The 14,164-nt window shown below is 46.1% G+C and overlaps 1 protein-coding gene across 1 annotated transcript in view; it reads right to left on the bottom strand.

The window, feature by feature from the left end:
* Positions 1–4,558: 4,558 nt before the first annotated feature.
* VOPP1 (VOPP1 WW domain binding protein) overlaps positions 4,559–14,164 on the bottom strand; it is a 60,979-nt gene continuing 51,373 nt past the window's right edge. The window contains exons 3-5 of the mRNA XM_027451318.3: positions 12,748–12,825; positions 10,482–10,618; positions 4,559–5,008 (exon numbers count right to left, since the gene is read on the bottom strand). Coding sequence (XP_027307119.1) covers positions 4,827–5,008; positions 10,482–10,618; positions 12,748–12,825 — 397 coding nt within the window. The 3' untranslated portion in view covers positions 4,559–4,826. The remainder of the gene's footprint in view (positions 5,009–10,481; positions 10,619–12,747; positions 12,826–14,164) is intronic.

Here is a 14,164-nt window from a genome sequence, read left to right as displayed (position 1 = left end):
GAGGTGCTCGGTCACACCAGAAAGGAGGAGGCTGAGAGGAGAGGCACGAATGCACGCACAGGTATGCACAAATAATCCCACAGGTCAAGGAGTTTCAGTGGCCACTCAGCTGCTGCGCTGACTGCTGGTGATGAGGAGTGGGTGACTCCCTAAAGCAGTAAGCCAGGTCTGCACAGCACTCACTGCATTTCACCTGCTGCACTTCACCAGCAATTCCTTATTTTGTCTCCAGACAGTGACCAGAAAGCATAACAACTGCTCTCATATATGAGTGGCTGTGCTTTTTTGCCACTTGCTTGTGCTGGTATAAATCAGAAGAATAGCAGACATTGTGCCTGAAGGGTGGAGGTCATTATCCAGCAGCTTAATTGTTATTAAGCTTTTTGGGGGATGTGGGAGGAGGATGTGAGCTGAGTGGAAATGGAAGTGCTGCCTGAGAGCAGCAGTGTAAATGTTAAGCCTTGCCTTGCTCCTCATCAGCCCCGAGGTGCTGTGGCCACAGCAAGCCCTCACCTTCAGCGTCAGCCTGAAGAAGTTTGACAGAGGCTGAAGGGGGAGCTTCAGCCTGTCTGCTGAAAGCAGCACTCAGGGCTGGTTTTCTTCTGATGGGAGAAATGAGCGAGGCATCAGCCTCCTGCTGTGGAGATGTGCAGCACAAACAAAAGGGGAAAATACCCTGAAGAAAATCCTGTCCTCTAGAGGACAGAATTGGGGTTGGTTTTCGGCCCAAACTGAGCAGTGAGCGCTGGGCCTGCAGTGCATGGGCAGGCAGCGCACTGCCAACTCCCTGATGCTGCCTGCATCCATCACAACAGAGGGGAGGGGAGGCACAGGGTGACTACACACCCTCCTCGCCCTCCAGCTTGCCCCCTAAACCACAGCCTAAGAAGGTCTCTTCTGCCAAAGAGCACATTTCTAGAGCCGGGAGGAGGCTGCCCCAAGTGCTACCCTTAGCAGTCATCAGGCAGCTCGTCCATTAAACTTAATCCAAAACAAAACCCCAGGTGTCTGTAGCCAAACCTGGCCCAAAGCAATGACCTGAAAGATGCTTAAGAAAGGAGCTCATCCAAGGGGAGCAGACCCCCTGTACACATACATGCACCTCAAAGCCCATTTTTCCAACCAAGCCAACTGATGAGGGACACGGGTTTTTTGTTTTGAAACTCCCAAGGTCAGGGAGCTTTGCTGGGTGGGTGAGGAGACGGCTCCTCCCTGCTCGGAGCCTAAGAAATGGTGCCAAGAGAAACACGGTGACCATACCTGGGGGCATGAGCTGCACTCAGTGATCACAGCATCGAGGTCGCATTCGTGAAGAATTAGCCCTGCCTCCTCTCCTGCTTGCTACACGAGAGATGATGCTTTTAATCTGCTCATTAATATAAAGAGCCTTAAAAGTACACCTCAGCAAAGAGCACCGAAAATGGTTAGAGGTATTGCAACATCTAAACTTACTTGGAAAAAGCAAACAAACAAACAAAACCATTTCAAAAGAAAACCTGCACAAGTTTTCAGAGCAGTAGAAGCCTGGACTGTCGAAAGGCCAAGCTCTGCTGCAGCCCGCCAACCCAGCTTTGTTTGCTAAACATGCAATACACGTACCTGAGCCACTTCACATTGTTGATATGAGCCTGCAAAAAGTTACAGGGCTTCTCCCTTCTTTCTCCTTCACCATTTTTCAACCTAATATATATAAAAAATAAGGCAGGGGGGAATAAGAGGAAACCTAAACACTTCCAAAGGCAAAGCAACAAGAGGAAAGGCATGTGAACAGCCTGCAAGTAATTCACAGGGATGCCCACAATGGTCCTGGCTTTCAAGAGAAGACCAAGCAGTTCTGCTGGAAGACGAGTGTGTATCTTCTAACAGGTAGTGTGATCCACCAGCGCTCACAAATAGAGCAACCAAGCTTCAGGAAAACTTCACCAGGAGTGGAACTTCAATGCACAGCATCAGAAATCGCTATAAAAGGTTTCTACTCCACGTTACCAAGAAGACATCTATTCTCAGAGGTACATTTAATGATATAAAACAACTCAGTATCTGCTAACATCACAAGTCTGTTGTCATTTTACTGACAGAACATGAAATGTTGGATTTAAAATATAGAGAGTCTACACAACCCTAGTGATATACAGAGCTTTATATTTTGAAGAAAAATTTATAACTATGTATATAGTTATGGCATGCACAACCATGTGATGGACCTTACATACAAAATGTACCTTTTCCTACCTTACCTGCCCACTGAGCCTACACTGCAGATGCAGAAGCGAATGCTTCATCCCTCCCTTATGATGCAGAAAGGGAAAACATTTTACTATCAAAACGTATCTGAAAAGTGTTTCTGCACTGCCTCGGGTTCATCGCAAGGGTGAGCAGAGGAGGTTCTCCAGCCTGCACTATAGCAGGGATGAGGCGAGGTGAGCCCAAGAGCTCTCTCAACAGCACTGCAATAGGAGAGGGGAATTCACAGCTCTGCCCGTTCCTTCTCGTCCTCCCATACACGATGAAGTTTGTGCAGAAAACCCTGATATTAGCTAGGAAAATCAAAGCGTTCACTTGTCAGGCAGCTGTCTCCAGGTGTTTACATGAAAAACTGGCATTTGACCCGAGAAACCATTTCCCTGTTTCACAACTTCAAATGAGAGAGCCAAGTGACTGGAAAACAGCTCTGCCTATCGAAACACCTGCAATGACAGAAAGGTTATCCAATATTTGGCTCTAGGTACACCATTTGCTCCCATCAGCTCTGGGAAACTCAGATTTTTGTCCTTCCGAGGTTCCCTGTTAATAACTTTCCAGTCAGAAGGTTCACCCAGCCTGCCTGCATTTCTTCATTTGGAAGTGCAGTGAAAGAGAACAATGAAATAGTCTTAGAAAGTGGATGGCTGAATTGTAATCCATAAAGCACTCTCTGTAACAATAAGCAAGAGACCGGGCAAACTTCTTTCTGGAACAGAGCACAGGAATCCCGCTAGCACAACAGAAAGCGCACTGTCTCACCACACACAGGGGTATTTTGCAGCCTAGGGTAAAATTATTCAGATTTTTTTAAACATATGCTGAACTTAAGCAAACCTAGTAGGATATGGTCCAGGTGAACCTTGCATGAACTGTAACACAAGAAGGGCAAGCTCAGAGCACGGATCTACCCCTCATATTGGCTCTGATTTCCCTGGAGTCCCTCGTGGTGAGGAATCAGCTCAGCAAAGCTTTGAAGATCCCTGAGGCCACCCGAGAATCACCCATCCTTATGCATTTAGTAGAGCAGGTTGCAAACGACTTGCTTTCCCTCCCCGGCACACACTGACTTCAGTGACAATTTCACCCAAGTCCTGCGAGAACGAGCTCCTCAGAGGTTCGCTCTGCTCCACAGGGCTGCTACCAGCACCACCAGCACCCTGAAGCACAGTGTCCCATAGTGTTTTTCTGTTAGATACTCACGTTTATAACGAAAGTCAGTTCCACAAACCTACCTTTCTGCCTACGAACAAATACAAGCCACCAGCAAGCCCTAGCAGCGCAGTAAAACCCTTGCTCCCTGAGCAACACAGGTCTTTGAATGACTCCAAATTACCTCGGTGACCTCTGTGCCCTGGCTGGAGATGGATCTCAAAGCCCTCAGAGGAAAAGGGAATCTGTTTCTTTGAAAGTGTCGACTTGTGGTCACTCAGATAGTCGGCCACAAGCACAAGATAACAAATTGGGAAACAAAGCAAAGCACACAAAGAGCTAACGCAAAATCAAACCATTTGTGCATCAGGTTAAGGAACTGCTCTTAGTCCCAGAAAGTTATTTATTTATCCTAGAGAGGAGAGCATTTTACAAATCCGTCACCCGGACGTGACAGCTCTTCTTTGTACTCTTTGTGGCAGCAGCCAGACCATGATAAAAAGTATTACTTCTCAGTGACAAAATTCCCATCAATTTCAAAGGGAAATGTGCTTCCGTTCCCTCTTACTGTAATTGTTCTCCAAATTATGGATGAAAATTTTTGTATGCATTTCATTATTTTTAACCATTTAGTCTAGAGGCAGAAGCAGCAGCAGTTCAGAGGTTCTCACACTCCCCTCACCACCCCCATTTAGGCCACCAGCCGTCTCACACAGTCTCACCTTTAGCAAAACAAGGGCAGCCAGGACGCAGCTCACGCAGGCAGAGTCCAGGTGGCGGCCAAGAACCAGGCAGCTCCTGGTCCTTCGTTTTCGGATGCCCCATTTCAAGTAGTGAAGGTCGCTTCCCTAGGGCACTTGGCAAAGCTGCTGCCGTGACTCGGCCAACCGTGGTGCCCCAGCGCCTCTCTGCTGTGCATCAGAACCAAGTTTGACAAGAAAACCACGAACCAAAAAGACGGTGGTCACATTTCTGGTAAAAGCATTGCCCTGATTTTTCTCTGTCTACCTGCTTTCTCTGTAGTTTCCCTTCGGTGAGGGCATTTCTGCTGTGTTGGGAGAGTGCACATCGCTCTGAGGTTGCATAAAGAGCTGCGACCGGTAGCCCGCCACGATGCGCTTATACACGTGGTTGAAACAAACAATAAATAAAAGAGAAAGACATACAGGTTTTAAATATAGGTTTCCATTAAAAGCATTACAAAGACAACTTCTCTCATTTTGAAGACAAAGAAAAAATTCACTTCTACTGAAAAAAAAAATAATTAAAAATCACCCCTTTGCAAGTAACTTTAATGAGGGAAGGTGCAGGGGAGGGAGGGAGAGAGGACGCGGAGAACTAGCAAGTGTTCAAAAGGGCAGATGCCCACCATCTTGGTCATTCTGCAGTGGCACCTTCTTCTCACACAGTCAGGTCAGAGCGCCACAGAGTCCTCACGTGGAGGATTTCACCACCTGCTCGTAGGGGGGAGGCGGCGTGTTGCAGTAGGAAGGTGGGGGCGGGTAAACCGGGTTTCCCTGTGGGGAGTTGGGCTGGACGTGGAAAGCCATAGCCATGGGATTCATCACAGGTCCACCTGGATCTGTGTAGTACGGCACTCCAGGCTGTTGTGACCCTGGAAGAAAGAAAGGGAGAGAAAAGGTGTCAGCAGCAGCAGCAACATCAGGCAGCAGTCATGCTCCTCTAGGGGCAGGAGAGACACAGAAGAGACCATGCAGCTGTGCTCTGCACACTCACAGAAGCCTTCTCCAAGTGTTCACCAGACCAAGGACACGGGGCCATGCTTCTCCCATTCCAGGAAGGACCCAGACTAGCAGGACTACATTCACTTCTCGAGATTTCACCAAAAAGGTTCAATTTTGCAAGCCTTGGAAAGAACTCATTGAAGCGAAGGGCACTGCTGCCCCAGCAAAATGCCATTTGAAAGGGAGCCCGGCTTGGTTCTCCAGAGAGAAAGCCATCATGCCTACAGAAAGGACTCTCAGATGGACCAAAAGGGGGCTCCCGTTGCACCTCCCAACTCAGGTGGAAAGTTTTCTGAGACAAAGAGGTCTTCAGAGATAATTTTCTAACATCCTGGGTTCTCCTGTACGTCAGAGCACATCTCAAACTGGCCCATTTCCCCCTAAGGCAGGATGTGGCTAAGGAGCAAACACGTACAAAGCAGCAGTCTGAGCTGAAGCCAATTATGGCTGGCTAACAAAATGGGACAATGTTGTTCAGCACAGATTAAATTTAGGAAACGACAGCGGAGCCTGCAGGGACAAGGAGCGGAAACTTACAATCAAACACTAAATTCCTTCATCGTGACACATGAGGAGTAACAGAGGGCGCTGCCGTGAGGAGTGATGGAAATGGCACGTAACCCTCGTCAGACATCACACTGTCCAGTGGGCGAATACCGAATGTAATTTTGGCAATTAAAGTCACAGAGCGCCTCTATCTCAATATGCTAATTGGTTTCCTTTTCTTCCTCTCTGTCTCTTTAAATAAGGCTGGACTGGAAGTGTGTATCTATATATTATGACTGAGCAATGCACTTTCTTCTTTTGGTAGTAGTCTGTCTTTCCCATAATGAAACAGCCTCTAAGGGATTTTCAACTCAATCCTTCATCTTCATGACTTGCTGACTCTAGGACTCGGTATTGCCACAGAAGGAGCACAGCATCTCGAAGCTTTAGGCATCCTTCAGTACTTTAAGCATTCAGGAAGGACTTACGTACTGCATCCAAAAATGCAACCGTACAATGTTAAGATCAGATTGGCCCAGCCATAATGCCCACGGATGCAGCTAATCCCAGAGCCTGGAGTCTGGCTCAGGAGTGTTTTTTTTTTTGGATGCTTATCAGCAAAGAGGACAGAAAGCAGATCGTGAATGCAGTTATTTCCTTCTTAACAAAAAGGATTTTTTTCCTTTTGCCTATGTGAGCAAAAAAGGCTGCTCCACAGCCTCTCTTCCTTTGCCGTGGAGATGAGAAACCCTTGTCCTGCTTCCACCCGGCGTTGGCACGCAGCTGCAGGAGAGCCAGGCTGGGAAAAGGATCCACGTCCTCCTTCTCCAGAGTCTGTGCATCCTCTTAGCACAGAGCACTTTTTCTTAAGCTTTTTTGTTTAAAACTGAAATCCTGCTCAGCACTGCAGTTTCCAGGTGCACAGGGAGAAAAGAGGTAAGGTCTCTAGCTCACTGCACTCTGTTGTTTTTTTTTCCGGTGCACACGCAGCACCGGATCACAGCAGAGACAGCAAGGTGGTGCAGGAATTCAGGAAAGGCAGGACAGAAAGTGAGGAGCAGGGAAAGCACTTGGGATTGCTGAGAGGCTGACTCCAAGTTCAGCAAAACAAGTACAAAAAAAAGTTTTGGTGGGCTTAGCTCAGATCCCAAAGCTTTTAGAAACGGCAACAGCAATCTGGAAGTAGGTGGCACAAGCAAGCTACCAAAGGTCTGGTGCTTATTTTATGTTTGCCCACAATTTGTATTCCATGAGGTGTCATGAAAAACCAAAAACATGTTCTAAAATTAAATCTGGCATTCACCAATCCAGCCAAAGACGCTCCTTGTTTACATAATCTTGGAGTTATTTTTCAGGCTTAAAAATATCCCTTAGTTAGTTTCGTTCCCCGCCTCCAAACCTCCACTGCTGAAAAATAAATACTCTCTGGGGAAACGTGTGGAAAGCAGAAAAACAGATGCTGAATGGATGCTTTCCAAAAACAAAACAAAACAAAAACTTAGGATTAAAAAAAAGTAAAAAATGAATAGAGTGATAGTTTGTGTCTGTAACATCTCTTTACCCATTTAGACCTGTGACAGAGAGGGAAAGGTGCATGTCTATGCGCACACACTTAGGAATGCAAGGAAGAGCATTTCAAAAATCTGTACAATGTGTGCGGGTGTTCAACAGCACGCACGGTGGAGGGGAGAGCCTGAATGCTCCACCTCTGTACAATGGTCATAGTCACAGCTCGCTAAAATTTTTTTTATGACACTTTTCTAAGGACGTTGTCTAGTGTGGCACAGAGATGGAATGGATCAGAAAATGATTTTTAACAAAGAAGTTTGAGGCAGCAAATTTTCAGAGATACCCTCTCCTCAATGCAAAATACTCACTTATATTTCCACTTCTAAGGCAGTGTGAAACAAAAACAAATTGCCAGTTCCCAAAAACTTGTCAGAAAAGGTTGTTATCCTCTGGCTTCAGCTCGCTCTAATATATCTTGTGACAAAATGACAGCCCGGGTGGAAAAGTGCCATTGTATGGAGCAAGCCTGCATATGTGTGCTTTCACAGGCAAGTGTGAGCACTGTCTTTTGCCATCAGGAGAGTGGTTAAAGATGTCTTGGCTTGGCCTTGCTGAGACTGGGAAAAGGCAAGCACCTGAAGGTGCATTCAGGCGTAACCCCAGCACTACGCATCTTCCAGCTGGAGGCAGCTGGATTAAAATGCTCCCACCAGGTACAGACGTCTTCTGCTTACAGCTGGGTCTTAACTCTGCCGGATTCTGCCAAGCAGGGCTCCCTAACAGCCAGAGGGTAAGCCCTTTTTTGGCGCCCAACGTGGGGCTCGAAAGGTTGAGATAACGGCAGATCTGATCAGAGTGTGTTAAACTAAAATTGGTGTAAGAATTAGACCTGCTTAATAGTCACTTGTCATGATGCTGATTGCTTTAATCTCAACTCTGCTGCGCCTGTTTTCCAAATTGAGTATTATAGTACATTATTTTCCGTATTTTCTCTCTGTAGTGTTGTTTATCCTCTCCGGGCCCTGGTTTCAGATCATTATGGTACTGAGTATTATAGCAATGGCTTATGAGACGATAAGATATCTGGTCATGACTCTAACTTGGTATTTATACTCAGTAACATCGTGGACTCTGTACTTTGGAAACAGTATCTTGGGAACTATTAGCAATTATACCTATTGTTTTTCTCCATTAGAGAGTCAGTCTGTGGAGGGAAAAGGGGAAGATAATTTTTCTTACTTGATTACTCTCCCTTTCTCCTTCACCACCCCTGTATCCTCCTGGATCACTCTGCCTTCTCCCTCAAAATATCTGCCTTCCTCCTTCACCACCCTCTTATCCCCTGAGCTTGTCAAAATAGCTCTCCAAGATATTGAATATTATTGGGATACTCGGAATACCATAGTCTTGTTGTTCTGCCTCATGAATGCACTTCAGATTCTGCTTAAAGTTAAACAACTACTTGGGGAGCTCATCTGGAGATCTGCCCGGAGGCAGGATAGTTGTGGGTGGCAGGGAGTATGGGCGGATATGGGCAGGCATCTAGAGCAGTTGGCACCCCCAGTGTGTTGGAAATTCACCCCTGAGCAATGGCAAAATCCTCAAAAACTGGCAGAATGCTTGAAAAAAAGGTGTCATGATGCTGGCAGTTCTAAAGTAACACAAATCATTGTAACGTGCTGGGGCCTGGCTCATGCCTATCGAGCTGCCATTGATACTGCTATCAACTTAGTGACAGACCCTGCGGCCACTCCAAGCCCTGTGACAGATCCAACGGCCACTGTGACCCCTACGGTGGACTCGGCAGCCGCTCCAGATCCGGTTCCTGCAGCCGCTCCAGATCCGGTTCCTGCAGCCGCTCCAGATCCGGTTCCTGCAGCCGCCCCAGTCCCAGCTCCTGCAGCCGCTCCAGCTCCAGCTCCTGCAGCCGCCCCAGTTCCAGCTCCTGCAGCCGCTCCAGTTCCAGCTCCTGCAGCCGCCCCAGCTCCTGCAGCCGCCCCAGTTCCAGCTCCTGCAGCCGCCCCAGTTCCAGCTCCTGCAGCCGCCCCAGTTCCAGCTCCTGCAGCCGCCCCACGTTGGGCGCCAAAAAGGCTGTCGTGGTTTAACCCGGCCGGCAGCTAAACACCACGCAGCCGTTCGCTCACCCTCCCCCCTCCCTCTCTGGGACGGGGGAGAGAAATGGAGAGTGAAGCCCGTGAGTTGAGATAAAGACAGTTTAATAAGACAGGAAAATAATAATAACAAAAATAATAATAACAATAATAATAATAATGATACAATGGTGATAATACGAAAGTAATAGTATGTACAAACAAGTGATGCACAATGCAATTGCTCACCACCCGCTGACCGATGCCCAGCCTAACCCCGAGCAGTCCGGCCCCCTCCCCCCGGCTAGCCACCCCTATATATTGTTTAGCATGACGTCAGATGGTATGGAATACCCCTTTGGCTAGTTTGGGTCACCTGTCCTGGGTCTGTCCCCTCCCAGCTCTTACTGCACCCCCAGCCTGCCCGTTGGCAGGGCAGAGCAAAAGGCTGAGATGTCCTTGGCTTAGTATAAGCACTGCTCTGCAACAATTAAAGCATCGGGGTGTTATCAGCACTCTTCTCATCCTAAGCCAAAACACAGCATTCCACCAGCTACTAGGAAGAAAATTAATTCTGTGCTAACTGAAACCAGGACAGAAGCTTAGAAAAAGTCCTGCCAGAGAAGCCAGCACTGTGCAGGTCCTCCTGCTGCTCACAGCCATGACTGACCAGCGAGCAATCACACTGGCAAAGGCAGAACGTTGACACAAAAAACCTCGCACTGAACATGGAAGGCAAATCAAAAAGAGAAGGCTTGCAATACTGCCAGACCACAGAAGAATAACATTGGGCTTTCCTTCACCCCTGCCAAATGTTACTAACTATATTTAAAACTCTTTTTTTCATATTCCTCGCATGAAGAAAATGTCACTGCTGATTTTGGCTACCTGTCATCTTGTCTACACTGCAAAGTGAGCACTTGCCACCCCATTCATGGGTACGCAGCTGTAAAGATGCTAGGAACCATAATGGGAGGGAACTGAAAGTCCCATTATCCCGGGCTTCAAAATACTGTTGCACACCGCTGCTGCATGATGCCATTTGGAAGGCAGGACTTCAATCATCAGAGGAGGTGGCCGAGTGGTTTAGTGCAGGGCAATTCCTCGCCCAAATCCCCCAGTTTTCAAAAAGCAAACCCACCCACCCACTCCCAGAGGAAAACAAACAAACAAATGAACAAAAAACAACCCATGCTATTTCTAATGCCTTGGCAAATGTGAGATATTAATGGAATTTGTTAAGTGAGCAGTCTCTGACCTGATGCAGTGTTGACTGGTTGTCTGGTGTAAGACACATTAAAAGTAGGTTCTTCTACTAGTGGAGGAGGGTACATCCGCCTTCGGATAAAGAAGCCAGCTCCACAACAGAACAAAACTCCCATCATCAAAAGGAACCTAGGAAAAGAGAGGAAGGAGGTCAAAACCCACCTGCATTCAAACAGAGTTTGTTCACCGAATGAAGCGGAGTGCCACCTGTCAGCCATCAACCTCTGGCTTATATCGGGGTTTCTTAAATCACAGAATCATTTAGGTTGCACGGCTTGGCTGTAGGGAGGAGACCTATGGCATTTGAGATCGCCACATCTTGGGGCACTTGTGGACATACTGTGGACATTTCTTGCATTTTATATTACTGTTTAACATTTGCTGGCATAAAAAACACAACTCTGAACCTGAAACGCCCTTGACCTTTTGGGATGTTCAGGTTCATATCTGGCCTTTGTTACTGGATGGTTAAAGTGAAACTCCACAACCGTACAGACACAAACTGCACAACTCTAACTCTCACAGCACCTAGGCTGGCCAATAGGTTTGGGGTGGGGAGGTCTGGCTGTAGGAACAGGACTGTTATTCTGCAGCTACTCTTAAAAGAAGATTCTTAAACGAGTAATGCTGTAATTTTGTCTCCCATGGGAAACAGGGTAACTGACATTTATGTTCAAGCAAGAAGACCAAAGCATCGAGCAGTGAAAACCACAGGTTTTCTTTTGTGCTTCCTATACAACATAGACATTGCTAAAGAAAAGGACATTATTTTGCTTCTGTTCTCCTCAGCTCCTTTTCCAACCTGACCACGGCTTCCTCATCATTCTCCTGCCCTGATGCTGTGAAAACAGACGTATGCAGCAAGAGCACATCACGAGGTTTTGTTCTTAAGAGTACTTTAATTCAAACAGTGACTTTCTTTCCCTGCCTTTCTTTGATTAGTTATCAGATGCGGTAGTGACTGAGGCAAGTTCCAGTAAACCTAAATGGGTCTTCGACTTTAACTGCCACCTCATTTCCTTTATTCTCAGGGCCCTTTTCTGGAAGACAATAAAGCTGTGCTCTTTTGGAAAGGTTGGAGGCAAGAAGAGCATTTTTGTATTTATTTTTTCTGCCTAAGTTGGCCAGAGGCAAGCCTACACGCCACACTTATCTCATCTGGAGCACTCCCAGAGGCCTGAGAGGAACTGTGACACTGCGTGACAGTGGGAGATATTTTATGCAAAGGGTCAAATTCTGTTCTTGTTTCTACAGTGGACACAAGAGCAGAATGAGGTCCTGTTTCCCTGAGCCAAAATTAATGCATTCCTTTTTGGCTGTGTTCCTGCAAAGGATTTGCTCTGAACAGAAAAGCAGAGATTTACGACGTCACTCTAGGGATTCAGATGCAGAACTCCTCAGTTATATCACTAAGGATTGCACACTGAAATCCCACAGTCTGCTTTGGGAAATCTCTGTATTATATCAGGCTTCTGTTTTTCAGTGGTTATTCATTTCAATTTTGAAGGCTTTTTTTTAAGCAGTCTTCAAATTCTATATAAAAATTCCTAAAGCCAGGTTTTCTCAGAGAGCTTGTGCTTTCTCTCTACTGTAATGAGAAGGTTTTATTCAGGTGTTTTCTTAAATTCCTCTCTACAAAGAATTTACCTTATTTTTTCGTTATGCATATAAAAGTGATTAGTTTAAGCTTTATCCAGATTACTGAGCTGCTGATTTCACAAGCTCAAATCTTTCTGCCTTCTTCTCCCTTGCTGTCATCTCCAGTAAAATCCTCACAGCCATAAATGTACTACTCTTTCCTTTTAATTGAAGCCTCAATTCATCAGGCAAGACTTTCTTAAACCCTGCATAAACACACAACTCTCCTTATGCAATTCCCTTTTAAAACTCAGTGCCCAACAAAACTGGACAAATGCTGCCATTTGGAAGGAGCTGGGATGGGTGTAAGGACAAATGTGAGACCCCTGCCTGGACAGCCCAAGAGGATGCAGAAACAGGAAAAGCCAACCTGAAACAAGTAGCCTCCTTTTCCAGTATTTTCTCACCGCTTATCAGATAAACACTTCTTTATTATTATTGGGGGCATCAAGAGGACTGTATAAGCAAAAAAATAAAGTCCTTGCATTTATGCACACACATATACATTACCATGTACTATTTTAAAATACTAGGGCTGGCAATACCCTGATTCATGTCCTACAAACACAACAGGAGAAGAACACTGGGAACATTAAAATCAAATTTTAGCTGTGACCTACCAAAAATACCATAGTCGCTGGATAGAGAGAGCTCTTACACAGCATCTTGAACCACAGCAATCCTCATAGGAGCGACATCTGCACAGGAAAAAAGAGAAAAGGATGTTAGGGGAGTGGCTGTCACTCAGAGCAAAACAAACAGCACCAGATCTGACCGGGGAAGGGAATATAAACTCAACATAAAACTTCCAGCAAATTCAGTTGTTTTAAATTAACTCTACGGAGCTTAAACACAAGCAGAGAGGAGTCCCTGACTCAGATGCTGCTAGCCCCCCTGCCAGAAGCTTTATTTACAACATCACTGCGAGCCTGGGAGGCAAAACCTGAAACTGCTGCCCTGCTGGCATAAAGCACAGCTGGGGCTCTTGCTAAGGACAGGCACCGCTGCTTATTTAGGGCTGTGAAGGAGCTAACATCTCAGCCAGTAACCCCTGCCTAATCTGCTCTTGCACCCTGTCCATTTTCCTGGAGTTGCTCCTGGTCCAGGAGGTTGAAGGAATAAGAAAGGATCAGATTGAATCATCACTGTGCACTAAACTTGTACCACGGTCCTCACTCCTCAACTGCCACGTAGACATGCTCGCTGGGATTACCACCCCGTGTAGGATCCCAGGGCTACCACCAGGAGAGAAGTCCAGCTGAACTGCTAACAGCAAACTACATGCGGCTGGATAAGGTTGTCACTCATGTGTACATATCCATGGCACAGTGCTACCACAACCCAGAGGCTTTGTACGTGTTATTGAAACTGCCTTCCTATACATTTCTTTCAAAGCTGCCTCCAAAAGCCTGATTTTAGCATTTAATTCTATATAACAGGGCATGCTACAAAGAGAAGTGTTATTACTGTGTTTTGTTTCACAGTAAATGAATGCTGCATACATCAAACATGAACCATTTGGGGTTTTATTCACTGTAACAGACGAGAATTACAAAGTCAAAAAGTGCCAGATCACTCATTCTTTGCACATTGGCAGCGTTCAAACACAGAAAACACCAAGTGCAGAAAAAAAAAAAACAACTTCAAGTGTACCATTATTAGCCATTTTAAAGGCATTTTTTGCTTTCCAGAAGTTGCAGCAGACTGCAGCTGCCAACAACTCCCATTATTTCAGTAGGCTTTCCTCCAACAAGGCATTGCAAATTAATATTTCATATGGAATGGAACAGCTTTAAAAAATACTATAGCACCAGCCACTGCAAGCACAAGGCACAGCTTCACTCACACCAGAGCCAGCACATAGGTTAACAGCAGCCACCTCTGAACAATTTCTATGGTAATTGCCATTTCCAAACCAAGGAAACATGCTACATGTTTAGCAGGATAAGGGACAGAGATAACACAGAAACCATTGGATGTGATAGACTTGGATGAAAATATTCAGATTATCCACACACCAAAGGCAAAGAGGTGGGT

Source organism: Anas platyrhynchos, chromosome 2 (assembly GCF_047663525.1).
Source record: "Anas platyrhynchos isolate ZD024472 breed Pekin duck chromosome 2, IASCAAS_PekinDuck_T2T, whole genome shotgun sequence".
NCBI lineage: Eukaryota > Metazoa > Chordata > Aves > Anseriformes > Anatidae > Anas > Anas platyrhynchos.
The sequence above is the reverse complement of the archived record's forward strand: the minus strand, read 5'-3'. Positions and strand labels throughout refer to the sequence as shown.